The 22,345-nt window shown below is 43.8% G+C and overlaps 1 protein-coding gene across 1 annotated transcript in view; it reads right to left on the bottom strand.

The window, feature by feature from the left end:
- EXOC6B (exocyst complex component 6B) overlaps positions 1-22,345 on the bottom strand; it is a 507,603-nt gene that overhangs the window by 271,337 nt on the left and 213,921 nt on the right. The window contains exon 8 of the mRNA XM_051974280.1: positions 11,597-11,665. Within this exon, the coding sequence (XP_051830240.1) occupies positions 11,597-11,665 (69 nt within the window). The remainder of the gene's footprint in view (positions 1-11,596; positions 11,666-22,345) is intronic.

Genomic DNA, 22,345 nt, shown 5'->3' with positions numbered 1-22,345 from the left:
TTAGCCACACAAACACCACCACCCCCTTCATCTTTTCAAGGGTTTTAATTAGATCAGCTGACTATACTACAGCAGCAGAGCTGCTTGATGGGAAAGCTGTAAGAGAGAAGTTATGATGGTTCATTGAGAAACATGATGTCTCCTTCCCAAACTAAGGGCTGGGAGCCAGGCAGCCTTGGGACCTTCTGACTCTTCTTGGATCCAGGCTATCTCTGGGGCGCCCCTGAGGTGAAAGAAGCAGGATGAAGTTCTGCAGCGATCCAGCCAGGACCCATCAGCACCTAGTGGAGGGGAGAGATCCCAGGCACTGACATCACAAGGTTTTTCCCAGGACCTTATGGAGGCGTTGCACAAAGTATTGGCCCTTCGGCCTTCCCCTCCAACCTCATCCCAATGGGCTCTGGTGGGTCAGTGGGCCAGGAGACCACGAGATGGGCAGGCCAGAGAAAGGGGACCGTCGGCAAAGTGACACAGATGAATGAGGAGGAACCAAAGATTTGAGTGCAAAATTTTCCACATAAAAACAATCTCTGGGGAAGAGATTTAAAACACTTTTTTGTAGCTCAAAAGTTCCCAAGGTCACTGTGGAAACAAACCACAATGCTTCCAACTCCGTCCTAACAAACACAAGTTGGCTCTCAGCATTGCAGCTTATGCTTATGTTACTGAAGGAAGCAGATAAACAGGTATTTCAAGGGGAAAAATAAGTTCCATTTAAAATAAAAAATAAAAACCAAACAAAAAGGGTCTGATGGGAATACTGCTTAAACCCACTCTCCTGAAATATTAACAAAACAGTCCATTTCAGCTCTTAAACAAATAAACTCAGCCGGAGCATCCGAATGCCTCTTTCTTCAGAAGTGCTGCTGCCCAAAGGGCTTGAGAGCCAGAAAATGGGCCTGCTTCTTCCACTTTACTGCTCCAGTAAAGACCTTCCCATCATTAGCTAGTTGTTCTTTTCCTATGTCCCAAAGACATTTCCCCATGATGTTTCAAATAAACACAATTGATGAAGAGTCGGGCCTCTTCAGGGTTTCTGTCCTTTACCAAACATTTGGCCTCTAATGTAGCATGTAACCACCCAAATTGTGAAGTCAGCCAAAGGGAGTATTTCAATTCCAAGGGACTCAAACAGGACTAAGGGGTTATTCTGTGCCACTTTTTATTAAGCGATAACCCGCTGCCAGAGTACTAACAGTACTTACAGACTTAATCAACAACATCTCTTCAGAGATGCTGAATTATGATTATTATAGTGAGCCACCAGGCAGAAACCACTATTCCCTTCCCTGACTACTACAGAAACATTGATGAATACCCTTAAATATAGCACTAAAAAACAGCTGCTTCCCCCTACCCGGCTCGTCCAGCCAATCTACCCCTATGACCCTGCCCTGAGCCTGGTACTTATCATCCAGGGCCCAATAATGACTCTGAAGCACAAGAAAAGTGCCTCCTGGCCCTGGGGTTTCTGCAAACCAGTTCAGCCCTCACTCAGACTCACAAACAGGAACCCTGCCTGATAACAAATTAGGATCACAGGTGTGGAGGCTTAGAGAGCACTTAATCATGCCTCATCACTGAGGAAACGTGCCTAAAGAAGTAAAATGACTTGTCAAACATCATACGCAGCAAGTGGAAGAGTCAAGATCTGCTCAGGTCTTCTGATTCCGATCCACCAATTTCCCACAAATCCATTCTGCCAAGAAGCAGCTGGACAGAGAACCGTGACTAGCTGAGCAAGAAAGAGCAAGAAACAGGCTGTTCTCATCAGCACCAGCATTAGCACCATTGCTAAAATCACCAACCATCATCATCACCACCACCACCATCATCATTATCGAAAGCATTTGCAATAATGCAATAATGAGAAATAATGAGCCAGAGGATCAGGGAAGTGAGAGAAAGAAGAAAGAGGCAAAACTCAAGGAAGAAATAATTTTCGTAAAACCTAGTGTGGAAGGGAGGGTAGTCAAAAGTCAAAGTCAGTCTGTGACAGCCAGCACTGAATGATATGCAGGAGCCTGAAAGTGCATTCGAATTGAGTAAGAGGGCCCCAATTCAAATCCCGCCAGATACCTTGGTGACATTCTATTAATCACCTGACCTGGCCTCAGGCTGCTTGTCTGCAAAGTGCAGGCACTTCCAACTCCCCGACCGATACAATACCCACCACCCAGCTCTGGGCAGAGTCAGGCTCTGGGGAGAGCTGTATCATGCAGCAAGACCTCTGCTATCCCTGCTCTCAGTCAGAAGGCTGCCAAGGCACCTTGGCTGGAAAATTCAGATTCTTCCTTTCAACCACATCTCACCTGGAAATATTCCCGAGGAAGGAGCCTACCCAGGACAGTTCTAAGCTCTTAGGCAAAAGCCATCAATCAGCTCAGGCTCATGAACACACACATATATGCACATACATGGGGCCTGCCCTCTCTTATGTTTTCCTCTAAACCAATTCAGAGACTCTTTAAATAAATCTTATTGTAATTACATAAAAGAAACACAGGCTAACAGTTTTAGGTGATTCCTGAAAGAAAGTTGGATGTAGTCAACTATTACTACAGGCTCCTCGGTTCTGGACCTGCAAGGGATCTAGAAGATCCTCTAGTCCAAGACCCTCCTCCTCGTTTTAAGGAGGAAATGATGGAGATTGAATATGTGCCTGCCACACAGACCCCACAAGGCCTCTCCATCTGAAGCAACGCTGAAAAAGCAGCTCCTGCCCCCCCTTTTTTGTTGACTTGAGGTGATGGAGGCCACCTGCCAGGCTGGGCGGGGGACGGAGATGGGGTAAGGTCTTTACAGGGCAGAACAGGACAGATGCAGAGATCTTCCTGCTACCAGCCTTTCTTCAGATCCCCTGTTAGGGCTTCTGCATTCTCTCTCAGACGTTTTTTCAAGAGCATTTACAAAAATACCAATTTGGGCAGGCAGGTGACGCAGCCCCGAGAGCTGGCCCTGGGGTCAGAAGACTGGAGTTCAAATGTGGAATCAGACACTCACTAGCTGAGTTACTCTGAGTAAGTTACTCCTGTGTGCCTCGGTTTTCTGATCTGTAAAATGAGCTGGACATGGAAAAGGCAGAACATGAAGAGGAGGATGTGGCTGAACAACAACATGAGAATGCCCTTTTCTTAAATCTATGGAGGAGCGCAAGAATTCCCCTCCTCCCCAGCCCTGCTGTTCAGAGTATGAGACTCGGATTTCTTGTTGATCCTTACCCATTCCCTATGAAGACTTTCCCATCCTGAGCCCTTGCTCTTTGTCAGGCTTCCCCAGAAACAAGAATGCCTTCCTTGTTCCAGAAGGCGCTGTTACTCAGCTGTAAGCAGACCTCCTGGTCAGAAATCAGGCCTGGGAGCCATCAGACCGGGCCTGGGCGAGAGCGGCCCGCTGCATGGCACGGCTCATGGAAGCCGGGCCCTGCTCGGCCTAGTTTCCCTGAACACCTGACCGATTGTCTTTACAGAATACGAACCGGCCATACCCAGGGGCGAATGCTGGGGAAGCACTGGGGGCTGCCAGAGTCAAATTCATCCCTTCCCTCCTCTCTTCAAATAACAAACCCATGAAGGCTGACAGACGGTAGCCGCCCCAGAGCCCGTGCCTCACCAGCACCCATCTGCAGCTCCTGGGAATCTCCATCACTCCTTCCCCAAATGCTCTCCCTCTGGAGCTGGGGCTCTGGAAGTGCATTAACTGACTCCCTTCCCACTGCGGGGAGTGTGTTCTCCAGAACTAGGCCTTGGACACCCTCCCTCCCTCCCTCTCCTCCCCGGCCAAGAGCCCTGCCTTGCTTTTTCTCAATAGTTCTCCTAACCAGGGCTTCCATATTTCCCAGCTGGCCAAGTGAAGTCACACTCAAAGACCTAAATGGGGAAGGGGAAAGGAATCCCAAAGAAATGTTCCCTAGTTATAAATGTTCCCGGTTATAACAATGGCTATGGACTCTCCCCGCTTCTCATTCCCACAAGCTCTGGGATGGAGACTGTGCAGCTTCCCCCCTCCCCCTCCTAGACAGCATCATGGATACAGGACACAGGGCTAACCACTCCCCCGCTCCTCTCTGTCTCTCTTCTCTCCTCCAATCTCTGGCTGGACCCCAGACCCCAAATACCGGAGAATACTGTCCCAGGTACTTTTCACCTTAGAGATCCCCAAAGACCCCTTACAGACCAAGTCTGATTTGTCTCTTTCAATGCTCCTACCCAGAAAATTGCTCGAGTCTATTAAGTTTTGTTTTATGACTATGCAAAAGAGAGCAAAAGCAAGAAAGCTCTCCCTAACGTTCCAGTCCCTGGGCCTGCCTGGCCCTGAGCATTCCCCACCTTCCTGCACATCGGACGCCGACAGCCACAGTGAGGGGGTCCCTGATCTGCTGCGGGCGGCTCTGTGGAGGCCGGCCGGGCCCATCTACCACCAAAAGCTGAGGGAGGGAGGGAGAGGCGTGTGGAGGGCTCGGGCCCCCGTCTCATCAAAGGCCGAAGCATGAGAAATGCTCCCCCAGGTTCCTCTGAGTGGTTGTTTTGGACGTTCTTACGGCAGCACTCTCCATCCTCCCTCTCCCTACAAGGTGCATGTGCAGAGCACAATGGAGCCCATCCATCCCGGCCTGCTCGCTCACCACTCCAAGGACCAAGTCTCAATTAACCGCAGCATGACCCCCGTCCACTTTCTGTCCCCTCCTCGGCCCTTCCTGCCAAAGTTCAGCACTTCCTGGAAAACTCTCACAGCTCGCTTGATATTGTTCTTCCCTTGAGTTGCCAAAGGAAGAATTTACAGGTGCTTGGCCCCATCGACAAGACCATGACCGCAGGCTGACCTCCTGTTACAATACGTGAACTCTTGCCCCACTGATAAGGTTGGCTGATACGAGTAGGATTTTTCAAATAATCCTTTGGGAATTTATAAGCAGCAGCCATAAAAGGGAGGTGACTGGAAGGTCGGTTTCACTAAAAATAATAAATATTGCCATGTTTATTCAAAGTCGCCTTGTTATCCTCCGGGCCAAAAGTTCAGATAAACACTATTGTAAATGACAAAATATTAGGACATTTTGTTACTTGTGTTATGATCCTTCCGTCTGACACCAATAGGGCCGTTTCCCCTCCTCTCTGCCTCGACCCTGACATTGTGCAGAATTCCCTGGGACCCAAAGCCGGGTTTCTTTTACAGGTCAAAATAAGGCTATCATCCTTCTGGCACCTCCCGGAGCCAAACGGCTTCAGCTGTGCTCAGCTCTCCCCACCAACCTGTCTAACGTCCCAAGGCCCATTTTGAATATTAGTTATATAAGCCACCATGTGACAACAGATGTCACTTAAGAACAATTCCACTAAATGGGCCCCTTAGAAAATGTTTTCCAGATATTTCATCTCATAAAGTGACTGTAGATGCAAAAGAAGAATCTGAGCTACAAAGACATGCTTTGATTCGAAGAAGAAATGAATTATGTTCCCAGAAGAAGAAAAACGAGAATCCAGGACCCCGGTGCTCTGGTTCTCCCCGTGGCTGAAGCAGGAAAGAATGTAGATTAATTAGGGAGACAAAAACTGAGGCTGTGGCCCAGGGGGAGCGTTTCAATGAAACCTGCGACTGTGACATCTACGGACCCCGAATGTTCCCACCAGGAGCAGACTGGTCAAAGAGAGGGCCTGCTGAGGCAGGGAGGTGGTCTGAGCCCACCCTCCAGAGCCGAGGCTGTGCTGCCCAGGGCAAAAGTCTCTCCCCCTCCAAAAGGCTCTTTTATTAATTGCCTGTCAAAGGCTCCTTCCTGCTTCATGGAGAGCTTCGGCCCTTCCTGGTCACACCCCAATCTTCATGCAAATGGCAGCTCTTTCCCCCAATGCTCAGTAGAGATGGGGAGAGGCCCACAGACTGGTTCAAAGAGGCAAGGGGAGAAAGGTGGCTGAGAGTAAGACCTCCCTGATGCCAAGGACCCCACCACTTACCCTTTAATGCTTTTTGCCTCCCTCAACCGAGAATTGTAATTTCTGCTTCCAAACCAGTAATGCGCTATTTAAAGCAAAATAAAGTATGCTCAAAATGTAACACGTTCTGTCTAAGTTATGTTTCTTAATGCCAATAATATACCATGGCATTAGCGTCAGAGCCATATAATTATTAACAGACGCAGAACAAATGAAATTATATTATCGAAGTATTCACAGGAATGCCTATCCTAAGCTAGTTGCATTCTGAACTCAAGTTCTCTTAAAACACTATTTTCACTCATTCATAACTTTCTCAAGAATGGTCTGCCTATTCTAACTTTTCTCTTGGTTAACATCTGCCTAAAAGATTTATTTTTCAAAAATTGATTTATGTTCCAAAGTTATCAAGGTGACTAAACAGTCAATACATGTATGAAACAGTCTGAGAACAAGAGAAAGATCAACAAATTCAGTCTTCCTATGCATGAATTCAGCAGTGTGGAAAAAGAAAAATCTTGGGGAAGAACGTCTTCACGTGTAACTGAAAATTCCAAGAAATGTTTAAAATCAAAATATCAAATGTTGGGATGGTAACGGTCACGGAGAAATAGTGAAATGTTGAAGGAGAGTCGACAGCCAGATGGAGCGCCAGGTGAGCAGATTCCCATGGATGCTTTCAGAAGAAAGTGGAGGCTATGAATAATTACCTACTTCAATTATCAGAATTAAAATTGTCAATCATGGCAATTGAAGAGCCAAGGACCTACTTCAGAACTTTGAAGCACCTATTAGAGACATCGTAGAGAATTATGAGGTGCCTTTTTAGCAAAATGGAAGTTGAGATGATACTGAGAGGAGCTTCAGGGGAGAAGAGTTCACTGGAACTTCTTTCTATCACCATTCACTACAAAGTGGAAACTGCTCTAGTGCAGGCTCCTCTTACAACAGTCCAAATTAGTGAATCCCCATAAGGCCTGATTATAAAACTGTCCTAGGACATACTTCTGTAGGAGAAGCTCCCCCACTCCTCCAAACTGTTAGTGATTCTCCTTCTAAGGTTAACTTCTGTAAGGACTGAATCTCATATATATCTACATGGCTTCCAGTAACAGCATACAAGAAGTCAGAAGACCGGGACTCTCAGACCTAACTAGCTTGATGGCCGAAAGTATCATCCCTTCTTTCTCTGCTCTGGTTTCCTCGTCTCAAAGAGGCAAGGACTAGGGGGGAGCCACTTTGGTTCTAAAATTCCATGACTGCTCAAAGTGTCTGGGATATTTAAAATAAAAATCCCCTCTCTCATGCTTCAGATAATAGTTGGAAAGGGCATCCTATTCACAAAATTCCTATTAATTGCCTTGCTTTCATTCCATATAATCAAACTGAGTGTCCATAATGACACTCAATCCAAGCAATGGGCTCCCAACAATGATAAGCTTTGGTAACCAACTAATATATAACAATTTCTTTAACGAGTAAGGAAACACATACAAAGATTATAATTTTCCATTGGCACCCTTAGGAGCTCAAACTAGCATATTTGTTAAAGGAAACCCTAAAATATGCCATCTCCCAATAAGATCATTAACAATCCATTATAACCAAATAGCCCTGTCAAGTCATGAGCTGTCTCAGTGGCCCAATTGTAAATTGGTCCCCTGGGAACTAATGATCACCATTAAGTCATGTCCCTTAACATCATATTAGCCAAAAGCCACTTTCTATCTAAAATCTCTGACTCTTAAAATATAAATACTAGTCCTAATCTTTTGAACATGCACACTTCTGGTCTGGCACACTTTATTATGCCATCAGTCTTAACCAAGTCATATCCAACTCTTCTCGCTCTCAATGGGTTTTCTGAATTGAAGACGGGCATTTGAGGGCACTGCCAGGTCACTAGTGGATAAGGCTTTAGATAAGACTAAAATCAGCTTGCTCACCACAGGGCAGGCACCCTGGGAGACCAAGAGCACAGGACAAAGGATCCCACAGCTGCTGCTGACCAAGAAGCCACATAAAGGTCTTCCAACTCCCAGACCAATGCACTAGGGAAAGGACCAAAGTTAAAATATACCATTAGACAAGAAGGCAAGTCAGATGTGACCCTGACTTGAAGAAGCAAAAACAAAGAACAGAACTGGGAAGAACGAGTGCCATTGTCAAGCACACAGAGCAGGTGGGGGAGAAGAGTTACTCACAATCCTGCTTAGCAGACTCACAACCTGGCACTTTGTGGGACAGAAACATTGTGAAGAGTCTGACTCCTTCCCATCCCCACAGAAGCTTTACTTCTGCAGGAAACCTTTCCTCGGCCTTCTTAGACCTTGAGAGCAAGGCTCTCTGGCTTTGCTTTGTATCACCAGCACAGGCTCTGGCACATAGTAGGTGGTGTTTAACAAATATTTGCTGACTGGACTTGATCCAGATCGACACAATCTGATTATCACCCAAAAAGATGGTATGTGAACATCAAATTAAAGCACAGCTGCAGTCCACAGGCTTGTTTACTATCCCCCAGAACCGACTTGTTTTTTACGGCTCCTAAAGGAAAGGTATCTTGTGAAATATAAACACAATGCCTTATACATCAAAAGAACTCATCAAATCATCAAAAGAGCTGAATTAAACATGACCTTCTATCACATACAAAAGCCCATCATTTTAAGGACTTGTTCTTTATCTAGTCACTAATTCTGGTTAAAAAACCATTTGATCCATATTCTTCTGACATGGATTCCAATGCTGGGGAGCTGCCAAGGAGGTCACTGACAAAGGGAGAGTCTCCATATAAATCAAAACATTAACAGCAGCATTTCATGTGCAGCAAATAACTGGAGACAAAGTGGATGCCCCCCAACTGGGGAACGACTAACGAACTTATGGGCCCTGAATGAACTGGATCATGATGGTGCTGAAGAAAACAAGCAGAATGAACAATACAGAGATGCCTGGGAGCGTACAGGTGGGAACAATACAACTGTGAAAAAGCCCTCCAGGAAGCAGAGCACCCCTGGAGCCTGTGTGGAACACTGCATACAATGTCAGGGTTTTTTCACACAGTGACTAGTTTGGCTCGGTTTTTTTTTTTTCTCTCTTCAAAAAAATTCCTGGTTATGAAGGATGGCTCTCTGAGACAGAAAAGGAATGAGATACAAAGAGAAATCCAGGAATTGTAAAACCACAGATATGAATAACAATCCATCTTCTGTAGTTCATGTGCAAGCAGGACATGATGTTATCCTTCTTCAAAGATAAAACAAAAACTTTTCTTAATGTCCTGGGGGGAGGAAGAATTAAGAGAAGATCATAGAGGTACATAGGTGTAGAACACTGCATATTAATATTAGCTTTCTAGTGGCTTTGTGGATTTTTTTTCTATCTTTTTGATCTTCTCAAAAAACTGTTTTTTATACAGTATGGTCTTCTGGCTCGGGAAAGTGGAGGAACACAAGAAATCTAGACAATGTAGAAATAAAAACCTATTTTAAAAAAAATAGTAATGTCCTTTGACTTCATGATTTATTGTGGTCTGTCATAGTCTTTTAAAACTTGTCATTAACAGATCTGCTTATGCCCAGAGACAATTTATTTACATTCTAAATTCCTAACAACTACCAGTATGGGATCTCACAGCTACACATAGCACAAGTAGAGGAAAGATCACTAGTTTTTCTTGTGGGCTAGGTAATTTTCATCTGGGAAGATAAAAACTAAGAGACTGTCGATATTCAATCTGAATCTAATGTCTCTTAGCTACTTAGAATACATCTCTAGAATACAAAGTTAGTCAAGGTCTTGGGCTGAAGGAGTGACTTCTATTTTTTTTTCCCTGTGCCTTTTTTTGGCTTATGTATATATATATATTTTTTATAACTTTTTATTGATAAAACCCATGCCAGGGTAATTTTTTACAGCATTATCCTTGCACTCACTTCTGTTCCAATTTTTCCCCTCCCTTCCTCCACCCCCTCCCCCAGATGACAAGCAGTCCTTTACATGTTAAATAGGTTACAGTATACCCTCAATACAATATATATGTGCAGAACTGAACAGTTCTCTTGTTGCACAGGGAGAATTGGATTCTGAAGGTAGAAATAACCCGGGAAGAAAAACAAAAATGCAAGCAGTTTATATTCCTTTCCCAGTGTTCTTTCTTTGGGTGTAGCTACTTCTGTGATGAAGTGACTTCTATCCCAAACAGCAGAAGTCTAGGTACATAGTATAAAAGACTATAATACCTAGTGTAAGCTTCTAAATCAGAAGACATATGTTTAGGAAAAAATGCTAAGAAAGCTATATGTGAAGTATGAGAATCCGCAACAGCAGTACTATTCCCAGCAGCAACAGCATTGCTACATCACCATTATCACTGTCTTAATTCCCATCATCACCACTATCACCATCATCACCATCACTCCCCACCACAACCAACACAGCTGCTTCCTGAATAATGAGAAAAACCGCAAACTGGGGCTCTGTATGCAACAGTGCTATCCGAAACATCAAAGGGGGAAGTATTGGGGTAACCACTAGGTGTCCAATAACTGGAGGATAGCGATAATAAGTGTGATACAAGAATGCAAGAGAATACTCTTCCACCCTAAGAAAGGACAAATCTCAAGAACACCAGAACTCCAAGGAGATTTCCATGGAGAGAGACTGAAGTCAAAAAAGGAAAACCCAACCCAATGCTTTAAGTAATGTCAACAGAGGAAGAGAGCATCAACAGCAACATAATTACTATTAAATACAACAGACAATGTGTGTTTGTCTCTTGTTCAAGTTAACGCATCAGTCTGTTCTTTTATCAATCAGCAAATAACAGAAGGGTGCAATGAATGAATAATCATCTGCAATGACTATTTGAAATGTGGCTATCTCTTACTGTTTATAAGACTGGAAGGTTTTTTTGTTTTTGTTTTTGGAGGGGGGAGGGGTAGATAAATGGTTTGCTTTTTTTTTTTTTAACTTCATTTTGTTTATCTATAATCAGTCTTTGGGGGGGGAAATAAATTACTTTCTCAAAAATCCCATCAACAGATCACCAATCACCCATTCGTACTGCACTGCTTCTCCATGGCACTTATTCCATTGCTTCCATACAAGGTCTTTTCTCCTTGACACTAGGTGGGAAGATCCTGGAAGGCTGGGCCCACACCTTGTAGCTAACCGGCCGGTGCCCAGAGCTCCACACATAGGGAAGCAAATGAACGTCACTTCCCACCGAACGACCTTCCTTAGATGAGAGGATCCCGAAATCAGCTACTGCACTGCTTCAATGGACACGAGTCTGCTAGTGATCTCGGCCACAACATGAGCCATGACAAACATATGTGCAGCGAGAACAGGGCATGACAGAAAGGAAGGAGAAAGAGGGGCCAGGGTCCTGAGATCAGAACCGAGAAGCGGCGGGGCCCAGTGAGAGAAACTCCAAGACGTGCTTAGGGTGAGGACAAGTGAGTGCTAGCTCCGGGTCCGTACCAGCCTGTCCCTGCTCAGCGCCACAGATCTGGGTAGGATTCAGGCCTTTGCTACAAGCAGTGCAGTCCCTCACTCCTCTCAGCTGCATCTGCAAATTTTAAAGCAAACCTGCCCAACCCTGAGAAGGCACAGCCCAGGGTGGGGGAAGCACAGAAGGAAGAAGCCTAAGGAGGACTCACCAGTACAGAATATATGTGCAGACAGCGATATACAGGAGAGAAATCCACCAATTCTTGGGCCCCGGGCACCTGTAAATAAAAGCAAGGAGGAGATTAGTAAGCATGCTGACAAAACCGTGGCTGGCAAGAGCCACTGCATTACTGTCCAACATTTCACTATAAATCATTTCCAGCTAAATTATGCATCTCCTCCAGAGTATAGCACAGTGTTCTACACAAAATAAGTATTTAATAAATGTTTGCTGATTTTGACTTGACCGTTATGGACAGTGTCCAGAATACAGTTCATCCAAATGGAAGGTTTCCCTACATAAATCAACTGAGGAACAAGACATTTCTTTTACCTCTTATCCCCAATCGAACTTTATAACCTAGTATTCATCACACACTCACTACTTTGCACTGCATTTATTCCCATATGTGGCTTTTCTTCCCAATAAGGCAATAAAGCAATAAGGATGGAGGCATTTGCTGTTCTTTAAGAGCTTCTACATTTCCCTGTGTGAAGAAAGACTCGTGTTGATTGTGTCAAGCCCTCCTAAATGATAAAACATAATCACTCAACAAAAAGAATGAAGTAAATGAAAAATACATAAGGTTCAAACTAAGCTAGGCTGGGTATGCAGGTGGGACCAGAGGCCTGGTCCATCGATAGACACATTTTGGACCCATGCTGCTCATAAACTACTCACTGAGGAAAGGAGGACAGAAATGACAGACAGCAGGCTCAACTGCCTTCAGGATGTATACAATGCTCTTTGTGTTCCCAATCTTCTCTCGATACCTAAAGCCTATGGTATTAACGTTTTGTCAATAACGTTCTATGTTTCAAAAGACAGAATACCAAAGTCCTCAAAGAATTAAGGCTGAAGATCAGCCCTGGCACCATGGAGAGGTGCCTAGTGGGCAGAATTAGGTAGCAATTCATTACCAACCAAGAATCTCATGAGTTAAAAAGTGTGCTATCACAGAGAGATGTGATCTCTCATCTGGCCAGAGCGAGGGATAAAAGTTGGCCAGAGAAATAAATGAAGGCCTTCCAGGACATGGGCTACACACCCCGGGCAAGGCATGGACAACGGAAGGTCACGGGCCACTGAGTTATCAAAGTGGATCTCCAGTTCCCTGATGGGGGGAGGAAGGGAAGGGCATAGGACTTCACCAACACTCACCTAATGGATTCTCAGAAGAGTGAAAACCAAAGGCAGGAAAGGGGACAAGTAAATGAGGATTTAGGCAATGCCATGCTATGATGATTAGAAAACTGATTTATGCCACAAGAATCTCTGGAACCAAAGCCACAGCTAATTAATTAGAAGGGAACTAGCCCATTCTAGAAGGGCAAGTGATAACTTTGCTTTTGAAGATCTCTGCAGAGAGGATGGGTCAGAATTACTTTCTGTCTCAACAAAGACAAAGAAAGTCTAGACTTAAAAATCTATTTTAGAGTAAATTAAAAAAAAAAAAAAAAACAACAACTTGGCAGTAACACTAAAAGATGATAGCCTGAACATCTAATTTAGATACAGTACTAAAAGAAAATTAACAAAAACATAACTACAGACTAGAAACAAGAAGACATTATATTTGCGTGACCATGGGCACCCAAAGTCTCAGTTTTGTCATCTGTAAATTGGAGGTTTGGGCACAATTTAAGGGATAATGAAGCTAAAGTAAAATAATCAATGCAAAAGTGCTCTGAAAAAACGAAGATTTGGGCCAGTAAAGAGAAGTGCCCAAGGTCACACAGTGAACAAGAGCAGAAGTTCAGCTCTCTACTGGACCATGCAGTCTCCTGAAATTAAGAGTGCTGTATAAACAAAAGGTGCTGAATGGTTCCCAGTGCCATTCCCAGCTCCACAGAACAGGAGCTTCTAAGGCAATGACCTTGGGCATCTATTCGCTCTAGCCAGTCTCAACTGCCCCCATGGCCTAACCCAGCATTCCCGTCTCCTCCCCCTGCCCACGGCTGGCCCTTCCTGTGAGGAGGGCACTCAGCTCAGGTCTCTCCCTTTCTCACTGGCGACATGACTGTGGGATGTGCTGATTTCTCCATCGTGCCCATGCACTGATTATGAGCCCTTAAGGCAGGTACCATCGTATCTGTACCCCAGTGCTGAGCACAATGCCTGGCACATCATGGATACTTAATCTGTTTACTGAATATTGATGATTCTTGTTTTTCTCTATTTTATAACATTCAATTATTAAGTTCTTTTTGGCATCCCGCAATCTCTCTCATACCTCCTCCCCTCTCCAATTCCTGTGGCAAGCAAATCTTTTCATTTCTTCTTAAGCCTCTCATGTCACTCCATCCATCGATTTTCTTAACTGACTACTTTACCTCAGAAGTCTCCCCACCAAATTGAGGCCATTTGCTAAGACCTTCCCTGAACTTCCCTCCTCCTCATCTCACATCATGCATCGGGTTGTAAGTTCTTTAAGAATCAGGGTTTATCTTTTCCCCCCTTCTATATACATAGAACTCAGCACAGTGCCTGGCACATAGTAAGTACTTAATAAATTTTGACTGACAAAAGTCACATGTTCTGTCCCACTATCTCCTCCTTCCTCTCCCCCACCTCATATGAAGAAATGGCCCTTCTCCTTCTCCAGGGCACTTGGCCCCACATTCCCTTTCCCCTTCCGTCCCAACTTCTTGAGTAGATTGTCCTCTCTGCCAGCCCCACTCTCCCACTAAATATTGTGGTCTCACTGCCTTGAAGCTTATAATCATGTCCATGTCTCCTCTCTCTGGAAAAAAAAAGTCTCACTTGAACCATCTATCCCACTATCATCCTTCATGTCTCTTCCCTTCCTTGCTCGAAGACATCTGTAGTGGACACTTCTACTTCTGTTTCCATCCTCATTATTCAACTGGTGAAACCACTCTCCCCAAAATGAAAGACCAAAACTTAATCAGAGTTTATTAGGCAATGTGCCAAACGCTGTGCTAAGCAGGAAGAATATATTGGGGGGAGAGGGGGGAAGGGAGAGGCGGGAGGCAGAAAATGCCTTCAAAGAGCTTGGAGTCTAATGAAGAAAATGGCATGTAAATATAGGGAAATGGGTGAATAGGGCATAATTGGCAGAGGTAGGGCAGTGGCATTGAGAGGCTGGGAAAGCCTGCTGAAGGAGCTGGGATTTTAGGGAGTCAGCAGGCTGAGATGAGGAGGGGGGAGCTCCAGGTGTGGGCACTGCTGGGGCACCGAGACAGACGGCTTCCTTGCTGGAGCAGCCCACAGGCCAGGGCCACTGGACAAACCATACCTATGGGGGAACGGAGAAAACTGGGAAGGTGGGAAACTCAGCAATCTAATGGCCAGCTGGTCTTTCTTCCAGACCTCTCACAGCAGTCTTCAATGCTGACTGTAAGTCTGACCCTGTCATTCACTATTCAGTAGACCCCAGAAGCAGCCTCTCCTTTGAGGAGAAACCAAGATGAGGGCCTGCCCTCGGCCCCTTTTTACCTTTCCAGCCTTCTAAGATTGCTCAGCCCCTCCAAGACTAGCCTCCACGGACACCGGCCTTTCTGTCACTGTTCCCTCTTGCCACTCTTGCTAGCCGATGCCTGAAATGCCCCCTCGGCCACCTGCACCCTTCTCCTTCCTCCTCTTTACAAAATGCCTAAGCAGTCAGCAATCTGCATGCTGTCTCCCCATCAGAGTGGAGGGAAGGGCCTTTCCCTGGTGTCTCTGATGAGGGGCTGGTGCGTAAAGAAGGCTTGATGACTGACTGACAGGGTCTGTCATTCTGTGGCTTCCAGCATCTCCTGAACAGTTCCACTCCTCTGCAGATCTCTGGTCTTCCTCTGCCAATGGGGGGAGAGGGAGGGGTGTCATCCCTCTTTCCAGGATTCTTCTCTAGTCATCTTCCGCCCTTCCCTACCTCACTCCCTAAGCCCAAACCCTAACCCTCATCATCTTTTCAGTTCCTACTCATCCTCTAAAGCTAATTCAAGTCTTCTCCAAGAAGCCTTCTTCCATTTCTTCTCACTGCTAACAGTTTTTCTCCTAAGACTTTCACCCATTACAGTGTGGTACCTCTCACAGAGTGCTGTGCATATTATCACTGTACTCCAGTTTTTTTTTGTTTTATTTTATTCCCTATGAAACTGCATAAGCTTTATCCTACTATGAAAGTAGGAACTATGTCTTATTTAAATTAAAACAGAGCTCTGTATACAGAAAGTGCTCAACTACTAACCGCTAAATGGATTACTTTTATGAATTATTAAGAAGGTATAACACAAATACTTCTGTAAGTTACACAGTTCATCAGAACAGAAGTGCTAGGATTGAAGAAGCTGAGCTGGACTGCCTCATGATTATGGGGAGCTGTCTCCCTCAGAACATGTAAACCCACATTCTTCCCTTCATAACACCCCCTTTTCTGAAAAGTTTATTTATTTTTTCCTAATCAATTCTACTCAGTTTTCAACCAAATCTCATACCCTCAGGGCAGTGCTCTTAATACAAATTAGATACAGATAAATATATGTACATGCGCATGTATGCTTTACATATGCATATAAACATAATTTTTTTCAATATATGTGCACATGTATACACATACAAGCATAATCATGCACAGACATTATGAATATATGTATATACACACAAATGTATTATATCTTGACACGAGTTGCTTATTCATCTGTCCCACTTTCTCTAATAGATATTAAGCTTCAAAACTGGATTCAAGCTCTATGCTGTAAGTTCACATCCCTCACTGATATGTACCCTGTAAACACTCAAAATGAACTTTCTGTCCAAATATGAATTTCACAGCACCGAATTAATCATACAGCCTCAATACACTTTTACAAACAAAACAAATTTGAAAAGAAAATAAAGGCCAATGAAAGGTTATACTGAAAAACAAAAACTACAAAAAGATGTATGGTTACCAGGGAAAGAAAAAGAAAGCAAGAAAAAGGAATATGGAAAAGACACTGGAATGAAATGATCAGCTAATTTTAAAAATGAAAATCACAATTTTAAGCACTGTTTCTTTGTGATCACCACAAAGATTGAACTACATTAACATTTCCCCTCTTCAAAGACAAAGAAAAGACTTGGATTACATTGATCCAAGCTTGCTGACTTTTTCTGTTGCTACTGTTGCGTCAATGAGTCAGGTCATACACGTTGTAATCCTAGTGGGGGTTTCCTGGCAAAGACAAGAGGCCTTTGCCATTTCCTTTCCCCATGCACTTTATAGATGTGCAAACAGAGGCAAACAGGCTAAAGTGACTGGCCCAGGAGCACCGGGTTCCTAAGTGTCTGAGTACATAGTCTTCCAGAATCCAGAAGGGTCCGTGCCACGTCTATGGTTGGTGCTCCCTTCCTGATGCCCTTCACCAGCCTCTTGGCCAAGGTCCTGCCACTTTCTTTGCAGGGTTCTGCCTCACTTTAATCCAATTCACTTGCGAGTCATGACATCGCTCTCCTGATGTCATTGCCCCTTTGCAACTACTTTGCAAACTCTAAATGGCAGAAAGTCACAGCAATCATTTCTTCCTCACTGCTGAGACTCAGATCCTGAAAAGAATTGCCCGCCATCGGCTTTGGAGAAGTTAATGTTATCACAAAAGCAAGGCAAGATATTACAAGCTTCCTACACACCACAAGGTGTCTAGATAATTGAGATTCCCCATCACGATTCCATAATGCTTTTAGGTCACATTCATGAACCATTTCACGACACATTGATTCAGCCTTTCTGTCTGGGGGGATTGAAACCAGCCTAATGACAACATCACGCCACTTATCATCAGCCTGCTGCTTCCCTCAATTGCTGGACTTCCTCACCTGAGCCTACTTTTCTTAGATAACTCAACTTCACCCTGGTATTCTGAGTAGCCTATGTTTCTGAATAAACTCTACCATTCCAGAGTGATATTTTAGTCCTAAGTCTCCTCCCAATCTCAGTGACACCTTGGAAATCAAATATGTTTTTCAGCATGAGAGCCTTAGTGATTCTTAGCTGTTATATATAAATTATGCACATGCTTCCTTCAAAAAGAAAAAAGGCTACTATGGTGATTCATGATTCGTGTTTATAAAGTTTAGCTTCATTCAGAAAGCAAGCTTCCGCTGGACTTTGTGAGAATTCAAATACAAAAGGCCCCCTTCTCCCCTACCCCAGAATGCAGACATAAAGTGTTATCATACAGGACAGACTCAGCTTTCCATATTCTGCATTGGAAGAGGCAGGACAACAAATTCTAACAGAATTAGAAGAGGAATGTTGTGCCACAGTTCTCTTTTATCATCCTGACTCAGTTTCCCTAAATTGTCTTGCCTCAGTTTCTCTGAATTGTTCTGCCTCAATTGTTCTGCTCAGCTGCAAAACCACTCCTCCCTCTTAATCATCAGAATATTTGATAAGGATAAAAGATCTTATATTTTAGAATATCAGAATGCCTTTCCCCATCCTGTCAGAACCAGATTTATAGTCCCTTCCTGCTCTCAGTGCTCTGACTCTGCCCCTGCCTCAGTCTACCTTCTGTATCTGAGCCACGTGTATATATGTCATTGAGAACTCACACTGTTTGCTGGATTCTTGGAGACGACAGCCTCATTCAGCCCTGGGACCAAACCATGGATCCATTTGGTCCCAGTAAATCTCTCCCTTTCAAATAAAATATTAAATACTCTCTAATCTCTATCTTGCCTCAGTTTCTCTGGCATTACAGGAAAGCCACTTTTCCCCAGTCTATTTTCAAAGTAGTTTAAAACCAAACCTGACTTCTCTCCATGGTGTCTAATCACAACTAGCCTCTTCCAAAGGAAATTATTTCTCAGTGATCACTCCGTGTGGTGTCAGTGTTTTTCCCCTTCTTGGGTAGTTTGTATTTTTCACTGCCTTTGTATTTCCAGTATCAGCATAAAGTCTCACTACCAAACTAGCTGGAAGTGATGCCCTTAGTTCTCTTTGTGCTCCCAGCACTCCACAGGTACCCCGAGAGGACACACGTACTGCTCTGCACCCGGGGGCACAGAAATCTGGGCAAGGGAAGCAGCTCTGGGGAGCAGAGGCGTGCTGAGACTCAATCCTTCACCGACTCCCTGTCACCAATTGTCTGGGTGTCTTTCTGGAAATCATTTACCATCTGGACCCCTTACAGAGGAAGGGATAATGGATGTGGTGATCCTCAGAGGGGTACTATGTGGATAAGGTTTGTAAAACACACTTTGGGCCAGGCTCTCTCTCTGCCTCTGCTAATGAGAAAGGATGGCTCACACCAACTAAAAGCCAAAGAGCAACACATACAATACGTGAAGGAATGCCACATGTTTAGAAGGGCAGGAAATGGGCTTTCAAAAAGCTAAATGTGAAAAGAAAGGGAGGGGGAAAGCCGCAGAGCAACCCAATGAACGATATTCAACATAACTGAAAGTTGCAAGTTCTAAAAAGTTTCCCCGGACACAAATCAAGGGGCATGTCTTAACATCTACATTTTAAGGTCTGGTTCGAGATACAGTCTTAAATTCAGTCTTGGTTGTTTATTCCCCAAAGTTGCAAACAATGAATCCAGCAGATTTAGGTTTGGCCAGGGGCACCGGGAGGGGCCCAAGTATACATTCTTAAACTAACAATGACAGTCTCAAATGGTTTCTGTCTCCTAACAAAAGCCATAACTCCACCTTTATCAGCTTCATCTAATTTTTCCTTCCCAACCAGAAAAAAAAAAAAAAAAAGAAAAAAAGAAAAAGAAAAAAACCAGACTTTGCATTTTACACAAATCCATCTTGACAATTCATTATCAGCCACAACCCCACAACTGATAAGAGAACCTTTGTGGTAGGACAAAGTCATTTCCTTCTGAAGATACAAAAATGTGATTAAAATAGTTAAGCATTTCCTCTGCCCAATGGTCAGGAACTCAAGATATTAAGATACTAGAGGCTGCCTGCTCTTCCTTGGGGGTTCAAGCAGGTTCCAGAAAAGACCAAGAATGTCTGTCATGAATTCTGGTGTCAAGAACTTAATTCAGACAATGAAACCCAAATTTTAGTCTTTTTAGCTAGTTGTTTTTCCTTAAGAATTCAAATGAAACACCAGTCTATTTAAGAGCTGATTTCATCACCAAGGACAGCAACTGCCAGCTACATTTCAAAATAGGCCAATTTAATCTATTTGCCTTCAGGAGGAACTCCAGAAGATTTGAATTCTCCAAATATCTGTGCCCCAAGTCATAATATAATCCTCCCATCCTTGTATAAAAAGAAGTAAAGGGATAAAATGAAAGACAAATTGGTTGAAGGAGTATTTGGATCAATTGAAGTTTGATAGACACATAATGGAGTAAAAAGACAGAATCATAAAGGCAATTCCAAATGCCATCCATCCCCCTCTAGAGAGAATGATGGAGACTGAATGTGGATATAAGTGTAGTATTTCCACCTTTTTTGTTTGTCTGTTTTTTCTTTTTCATGTTTTTTTCCCTTTTGACCTGATTTTTTCTTGCACAACAGGACAAATATGGAAATATGTTTAAAAGAATTGCACATATTTAACCTATATCAGATTACTTGCTGTGTTGGGGAGGGCGGGGTAAGGGAGGAAGAGAGAAAAATGTGGAACACAAAGTTTTATAAAAGTGAATGTTGAAAACTATCTTTAAGTGTATTGGGAAAAATGAAATATTATTGAAACATAAAAAAAAATTTTTTAAGGGACCTTCTTTCCTTCTGCTTTTCAAATCATTATGAGGCCATTGCTTGGCTCACTAAACCCCAGAAGTCCACTTACCCAAAAGCCTGAATATCCTACTCACCGTGTTTTCAGGAAAATGTAACCATCTACTCCTGAAATTTGTGCTTAAGGATTGGTTGACTCCTACACTCTTTGTCTTCTCCCTATCCCAGGAATACTGAATCTTGGACTATCCCTCTCCCTCTCCCTTTCCTGCTGGCCAGTCTCTGTTCTTCATTTACCTAGGCCCTACCCAGGTCCTCTTACAGATTTTCTTGCTAGTCTTAATTTCTCTCCAGTCTTAATTAATTTGTACACATCCTGTCATTCCAACTTTCTCTACCAAGCATGCCATAGAAACCTCTTCCCTTGGACTTCTCCCACTGGAAGGACTCTACTCCGAGACTTCTCCCTCTGATTGGCAAACTTCTCCTCAAACTTCCCAAGGAGGATGACCAAGCAGACGGCATTCCTTCTCTACCAGAACCTATCCTGGACACAACCCTTCACCTCACTACTCGACCTCCTTCTATGGCTTCCCTTCCAAGATATGCTCTGGAAAGGAATGGGAGCTCCTAAAGGAGAGGGCCTGTCTCTCAGCCAGTATTTGGCATGGGACCTGGCACAGACTAAGTGCTTAATAAATGTTCATAGACCCATCATAGACTTCATCTCCATAAGGCCCTGTGGAAATTCAGCTCTGAGGTTAGCAAATGTCCCTTCATTTTAAACATCTCCTTACATCTTCTGGCCCTGACTAAGCCTGACTCCATCTCCCCAAACATTACTTACTAGGCCATCCTTTTTCAAAGCAGTTTGCACTTTTCTGAAACTTTCCCAGTTCAGACTCCAAGAGAAGATGGACACATCTCCCTGCTTTCTATTGCCAGAGGCAGATGCTAACTCTTCTGCCACAGATCAGCAAGTCTTCTACCTCCAAGGCTGACTCCATCCAAAGGTCAACCAATCCAAGTCCTGATAAACAAGACCCTGAAATTATTTTATTTCATCATTATCTCCTATCATCTCATCTTTTTTCTAATCCTTACACTAATATGTATTGTTCACCCTTATCATGACCCAGTTCTCACAACCATTACTTGGGAAATACATTCTCCTCCCTTCTCAATCTTAATTCTATCATGAGCCAGTTTAATCCTACACTACAGCCAACTCTCAAATCCCTTGTCCCATATCCAACTCTCACCCCATTTCTATCTATAAATTTAAATATCCCCCTCTCTGGTATCTAAATATACTCTATCTTGCCCATCCTTTAAAAAACTTTCAGAGGATCCAGTCATTTTTGTTAGATCACTTTGCACTTCTCAGCTAAACAAACTGGGAAAGATGTCTACACTGGGAGCTCCTACTTCTCTCAGAGTTGATTCTAATGCCCCTTTCTCTTTCTCCTCCATACTATCTCACTTGGAGATCTCATCACACCTCTATTTTTCTTTTTTATGCAGACGCTTCCAAAATCTATATAGCCTAGTCTCTCTCTGGGACTCCAAATCTATATCCCAAATTCCCTAAAAGACATGTTAAACTTAATGTAATATGGGCACCTTAAATTCAACCTTTCCAAGATAGAACTCATTACCTTTCCCCCTAAATCTACTGCTCTTTCAGACTTCCCTATTAATTATACAAGAAACCATTATCATTCTAGTCACCCACATTTCACAGCACTATCAACCTCAATTCCTCCCCACATATTTCATCACCTGCCAAATCTCTGCTTACCTATCGGCACAACTTTCTATCTGTTCTTAAAATGACCACTGACCCTCCTGAGCTCATCTCTGAACTGTTCTTCCAATCCCTCCCCGGGCTCCCTAACTTGAACCTTTGATCTCCTTTCTGCCAATGCTGCCAGTATGGAGAACTCCATCCATCAGGTGAAAGACTTTGTCCAAGGACATGGAGGCTGTCCTTCTAAACTCTAAAGTCAGCACTCTTAGGAGGTAACTGCAGGTTGGGTAGGGACTGGGTCCCCCTGGCATCTTCAGAGACCAACTGTCACCCAAGGCCTCAGGTCCAAGA

This window comes from Antechinus flavipes, chromosome 2 (genome assembly GCF_016432865.1).
Source record: "Antechinus flavipes isolate AdamAnt ecotype Samford, QLD, Australia chromosome 2, AdamAnt_v2, whole genome shotgun sequence".
NCBI classification, from domain to species: domain Eukaryota; kingdom Metazoa; phylum Chordata; class Mammalia; order Dasyuromorphia; family Dasyuridae; genus Antechinus; species Antechinus flavipes.
Note: the sequence above shows the minus strand (reverse complement) of the source record. Positions and strands in the feature narration are given on the sequence as shown.